General features: G+C 60.4%; 1 protein-coding gene across 1 annotated transcript in view; it reads left to right on the forward strand.

Moving 5' to 3' along the window:
• The window catches only part of LOC104292669, a 9,639-nt gene extending 8,971 nt beyond the window's left edge, over window positions 1-668 (forward strand). Inside the window, exons 6-7 of the mRNA XM_009892085.1 lie at window positions 266-366; window positions 545-668. Coding sequence (XP_009890387.1) covers window positions 266-366; window positions 545-668 — 225 coding nt within the window. The remainder of the gene's footprint in view (window positions 1-265; window positions 367-544) is intronic.
• Window positions 669-5,794: the final 5,126 nt, after the last annotated feature.

Consider the following 5,794-nt stretch of genomic DNA (forward strand, 5'->3'; position numbering starts at 1 on the left):
GGCCCGGGGCGCCTCTCCCCATGCGCGGGTCTCGGCTGGAGCCTGGGCAGAGCTGCGGCAGAGCAGGAGCAACAGCGCTGGCCGGGCTGGTGAGCTCCTGCAGCAGCTCTGGAGCTTGATGGAGCAGGCGTGGGGTGGGAGCTGCTGCCATCCCAGGGCTGGTGGTGGCTGTGTGGGGCTGACAGGGACCAGTGTGGGGCTTGGACAAGGACTGGCGTGGGGCTGGAGCATCTCCTGACTGTTGGCTTCTCTCCTTCCTGCCCAGGAGTTTGTCTTGCGCCTCAAGGGCTACGTTGATTACTGGATTGGGCTGCAGAGACGGGGCGAGCGCCTGGAGTGGGTGGATGGCAGCAGCTTCAACCAGACGTGAGTCCTGTGGGGAGCCGGGGATGTGGGGAGATGGTTCTGCGTTGGACAGGCAGGGCCCTGGTGGGATGTGTCTGCTGGGGCTGTCCCTTGGATGTAGCTCTCGTCTCCTCCTGATAGTCTGAGGGGACAACTGATATCCTCACTTTCCCAGCGGTGTGTGTGGTCTTTGTTGCAGGATCCCGGTGAAGGGCCAGGAATCTTGTCTGTTCCTGAATGACCGTGATCTCATGAGTGCAAGTTGCGCACAGCCACGGCCGTACATCTGCAGCAAGCCCCAAGCGCTGATGGGACCCGGGTGAGAGAAGTGCTGGAGAAAGGTCCTTCTCCACGCTGGGACTCACAGTGTCACCTCTTCCAGCAGCGCAGAACCCTGTGGGGATGTCCTTCCCTCAGCTGCGGGTCCGGGTTGCTCCTGGTCTCAGCAGAAACTCGCTGCCAGCTCTGCTGAGATGAACCTGCAGGTGGGGAGACACGGTGGGAGCTGCCGTGTGCCCGCCTGGGCTGAGACCTCAAGGCTGCAACCGGTTCCTTTCTCCTTCTGGGACCACCCCAGGACTCCTCCTGCTTCTCTCGCAAACCACACGGACCTCCTTTTAAGCTGTGGCCTCGGAGCTGCAGCAGCTGCTGCCAGATGAGGTGGGCGCAGAAAGCTCTGTGCGGGACCCTGTCCATGTGAAGGGCAGAGGGACAAAGGACCGGGGAAGAAGTAGTCCTCGTGGGGCTTCCGTGAGTGTTAGAGGCAGTGGCAGATGTTGGTGCTGTTTTTCTACTCTATTTATTAAAGAAACTCCTCACAGCCTTTCTGCTTCTGTGCTGCCGACAGTAAAAATTAAAACTTCCTGAGTTCCCACCCAAAATGGCAGTATGGCCGATATGTCACAGAACAGCGCACGGACTGTGACCTTCAGTTTTCTGAGGAGCAGATTGTGAGGAGGATTTAAGTTCAGCACTTTGGTCATCGGTGATGGATCTCCATCAGCGCTTGATGTCTGTCGGCGTCTGCCATCCCTCAGCTCCCCCTCTTCTCCATCGCAGAGGGACAAACTTGAGTTGGAATCGGCAGCTCCTACACTGACGCTCCTGGTTCTGCCGTCTGCTCTTTCTCCTCGCTTTGCCATCATGGTTTTAACGGTGCTTTACTTCACCCCAGAAATTCGGAAAGCCAAGTGCCCGCCTGCCCTGCTCTCCTGCCCCCGTCCCCACCACCTCCCACAGCTCCAGCCTCGTCCTTCCTCCTCTCTCCTCTGCTCTGCACCAGTTTCTTGCCCGGCTTCTCGCTCGGAGGGAGGACATTTCACCCCCTGCCGCCGCCTGCCTCTTCCCACTTCTCTCCCCGGCTGTGTCCCGCTCGTACTTCTCTCGCCGTCTGCACTTTGCAGCCATCCCCACCGGGTGGCGGTATTAATAATACTTAATTGCACGTATTACACTTGATACTACTGCATTGAGATGGGCAGGGACACCTCCCCCCAGCCCAGGTTGCTCCAATCCCATCCAGCCTGGCCTTGAACACCTCCAGGGATGGGACAGCCACAGCTTCTCGGGGCAACCTGTCCCGGTGTCTCACCACCCTCAGAATGAAATATTTCCTCCTACTATCTATCTGAATCTCCCCTTTTCCCCTTGAAAGCCATTCCCCCTCCTCCTGTGAGTACCTGCCCATGTCAAAAGTCCTTCCCCAGCTCTCCTGTAGGCTCCCTTCAGGTACTGGAAAGGGGCTCTAAGGTCTCCCCGGAGCCTTCTCTTCTCCAGGCTGAACACCCCCAACTCTCTCAGCCTGTCCTCACAGCAGAGGGGCTCCAGCCCTCCGATCATCTCTGTGGCCCTCCTCTGGACCCCCTCCAACAGGTCGGTTTCTTTCCTGTGTTGGGTCCTCCGGAGGTGGACGCAGTCCTGCAGGTGGGGTCTCCCCAGAGCAGAGTAGAGGGGCAGAATCCCCTCCCTTGACCTGCTGGTCACGCTGCTGGGGATGCAGCCCAGGAAGCGGTTGGCTTTCTGAGCTGTAGCCATGCGTTGTCAGCTCATGTTGAGCTTCTCCTCCTCAATCAATACCTGCAGGTCCTTCTCCTCAGGGCTGCTCTCCAGCCGTTCCCTGCCCAGCCTGGATTTGTGCGTGGGATTGCCCCGTCCCATGTGCAGGACCTTGCACTTGGCCTTGTTGGACTGCATGAGGTTGGCACGTGCCCACCTCTCCAGGTGTCCAGGTCCCTCTGGATGGCATCGCTCCCCTCCAGCGTGTCTACCTCGCCACACAGCTTGGTGTCATCGGCAAACTCACGGGTGGTGCACTCCATCCCACTGCCCACGTCACCAACAAAGATGTTGAACAGCACGGGTCCCAGTACCGACCCCTGAGCAATGCCACTCGTCACTGGTCTCCACTTGGACACGGAGCCATTGACCACATCCCTTGGAGTGCGACCATCGGGTCAATTCCTTATCCGTTGGTCCATGGGTCAAATCCAGGTCTCTCCAATTCAGAGAGAAAGCTGTTGAACAGCACCGCCCAACCTCCTGTTGTCTGCACAGTTACTGAGGGTGCACTGGGTCCCCTCGTCCAGGTCATTGATAAAGATACTAAAGAGACCCGGCCCCAGTACCGAGCCCCGGGGAAGACCCCTTGTGACCGGTCACCCACTGGGTTTCACTCCCTTCACCACCACTCCTTGGCCACGGCCGTCCAGCCAGTGTTTGACCCAGCGACGCGCCTGCCCCTCCAAGCCGTGACTTTCTCCAGGAGAATGCTGTGGGAGACGGTGTCGAAGGCTTTACTGAGGTCCGGGTAATCAACATCCACAGCTCTTCCCTCGTCCACTGAGCGGGTCACCTCGGCAAAGATGGAGGTGAGGTTTGTCAAGCAGGACCTGTGAGGGCAGCGATGGCGTGGCTACGTGGAAGGGGGGGGCATCAGGGATGCTGCAAGCACCTCCTTCCCAGAGCTCCCAGTCCACCCAGCCGCCGGCATCCCAGTTGGGGTGGCTGTTTTCACACAACGGAGATGGGAGGCGGCGCAATACCATGGGGCAGTGCCACCGAGCTTGGCAGCTCGCTCTGAGCTATTTTTGGAGGTTTGCGCTATAGGGAGAGGCTCTTACCTCTTCCCCATCACCCCTGGGGTGGCAGCGGTGGCGCAGACGTGCAGCCGTCCCCCTGTCCCCCTCCTCCTGGTTGCAACAGGTTGCTGAGCACGAGTAGCGGGATTTGCTGAAGCCTTTAGGCTGTGATAACAGGTATTTTTCTTAGTCTTTTTTTTCTAGAAGATGGGGCACTGAAGAGTCCCAGACTTGGCAAAACCACTACAAACACACCAGTGTGATGTCAACGCCTTTCCCACACTGAAAGGCGAAACTCAGCCCTGTCCCAGCTGCAAGGAAAATTACTTGAGCTTTTTTTGCACCACGATAAGAATTCTTCTTCTTCCTAATTCTCCTAGAAGACGGAGACCTGAAGAGTCCCAGACTCCGGGAAAACACTACCAACACATCAGTGTGACACCAACACCTTTCCCACGCTAACAGGCTAAAGGCAGCCCTGTCCCGGCTGCAAGGAAAAGTATTCCCATTTTTTGCGCTGCTTTTTAATTATCCCCCAACCTCTTTTTCTCCCCTTTTCAACGCACTGCGCTTCCCCGCTGCCTTCGCAACGCTGCTTCGAGCTGCGTGCCACCAGCACCCGTCTCCTCCGCCGCCCCTTCCCGGCCTGAGCCGCCTCCTGGGCGAGTTGCGCTGTGCCTGGGGCGAGAGCACCGCCTGAGGATGGGGAGGGCGCGGGAGGAAGATGGAGGGGCCGCTGGCACGGGCAGGAATGGCCTTGGCCGGGGCTGGGACGGGGCTGGGGAAGGGGGAGGCAGGGCCAGGGGCGAGCGCACACAAGCGGGTCTGCCCGGGGCAGGAGGACGCTCCTTCCAGCCCTCCCCGTCAGCGAACGCGCTGGGAAACACCACGCAGAGCCCGGCTGAGGCCGTTATTCATTTGCACGGAGGGTCGTGGCGCGACGTCGGCTCCCGCGTCCCCCCGCCGAGGGCCTGACCCTGCCCCGTCCCCCAGCCTCCCTCTCCCGGCTCAGAGCTGGGTGGCTTCTTTCTGGCAGATCCACTGCAGCGCCGCGCCGCAGCTCTCGGAGCTGATCCTGCCCTCCCTGAGCGTCCCGCAGGATGCGCCTCCATCCCGGGGGCTCAGCGGGAACCTGCGGGGGCAGGAGGGAGCCCCCGTCACGGCACGAAGGGCCCCGGGGTGAGGGTGGAGGTGCCCACCCCGACCCCCGTCCCTCCCCGAAGCGCTCACCGGCTCTGGTCCAGGCGGGAGCCGTTCAGCCAGGTCCAGCCCTCCCCGGCGGAGCGGAGGGAGAGGCCCAGCCAGAAGTAGCGCGTGGGTCTCCGGAGGATTTGATTTAGGAAATCCTGTACCGGGGAGAGGGCAGGCGGTGATGCCCCCGTGCCATCCCCAAACCTGTCCCAGCACAGAGCCCCACCGGTGTCCCCCAGGGCTGGGTGCTGACCCCACATTTCTGGGCAAGCCCTGAGCCCTTCCCCAGGTGCCACCGGCCCCGCGGGGGCCGTCCCGGGACCCGTCCCGCATCCCCGGTGCCGTCGGTGCCTTTACCAGCTCATCCTGGTCCCTCGGCATCAGCAGCGCGGCACCCCGGTTCACACAGTCCTCCCGGCTGGCGCTCCAAGGGCTGATCCCCTCCGACACCCAATGGCACTTGGTCCCACGCGGCGTCCAGTTCACGGGGCAGAGCTGGCACCCCTCGTCCTCTGGGGACAGACAGACGGACACCGCCACGCTAAGGCACCCCAGCACCAGGGCGATTGGGCCGGGGCGACGCTCCGCCATGGCTTATTTGGGGGGGTCCCGTTGAGGGGAGCGCCCGGGGGGGGTGGGTTACCTCGCAGGGGGCACAGGCTCTTCCTCAGCCTTTTTCGAGGTGAAATATTCCTCAAGTTTGAACTAGAATATGTGATTTAGGGTTATAATATGGTGTGGTTTGTGCTGTTTGCCGAGCTTTACTGAGCAGGAGTAGCTGGATTTGCAGAAGCCTTTCAAGTTATTAACCCTTTGGAGTTAAATAAGAGTTATCTTTCTTCACAATTATCCCAGAATGCAGAGAACTGAAGAGTCCCAGACTGAGGAAAAACACTACCAAAATATTATTGTGACATCAACACCTTTCCTGAAGGGGTATGGAAATAGGGGGGGGCTTGAGAGCCCCCGTCACCCCCCTCCATCCCCAGAGAGCCCAGAGCAGGGGGTCCTGGGGCAAAGCACCCTGCTGAGACCCCCCAAACCCCTGCAGAACCCCCTGCACAACGGGCGACCCCAGTAAGGACCAGCAGCAGGAGCCGGCTGGCCCCCAAAATCCCTCTGCTCCCTCGTTTGGGGTCACAGCTGAGACCCGTAGCTCAGTGCAGACAGGACAGCAGCCC

This window comes from Charadrius vociferus, unplaced genomic scaffold (assembly GCF_000708025.1).
Source record: "Charadrius vociferus isolate BGI_N301 unplaced genomic scaffold, ASM70802v2 scaffold1821, whole genome shotgun sequence".
Lineage (NCBI taxonomy): Eukaryota > Metazoa > Chordata > Aves > Charadriiformes > Charadriidae > Charadrius > Charadrius vociferus.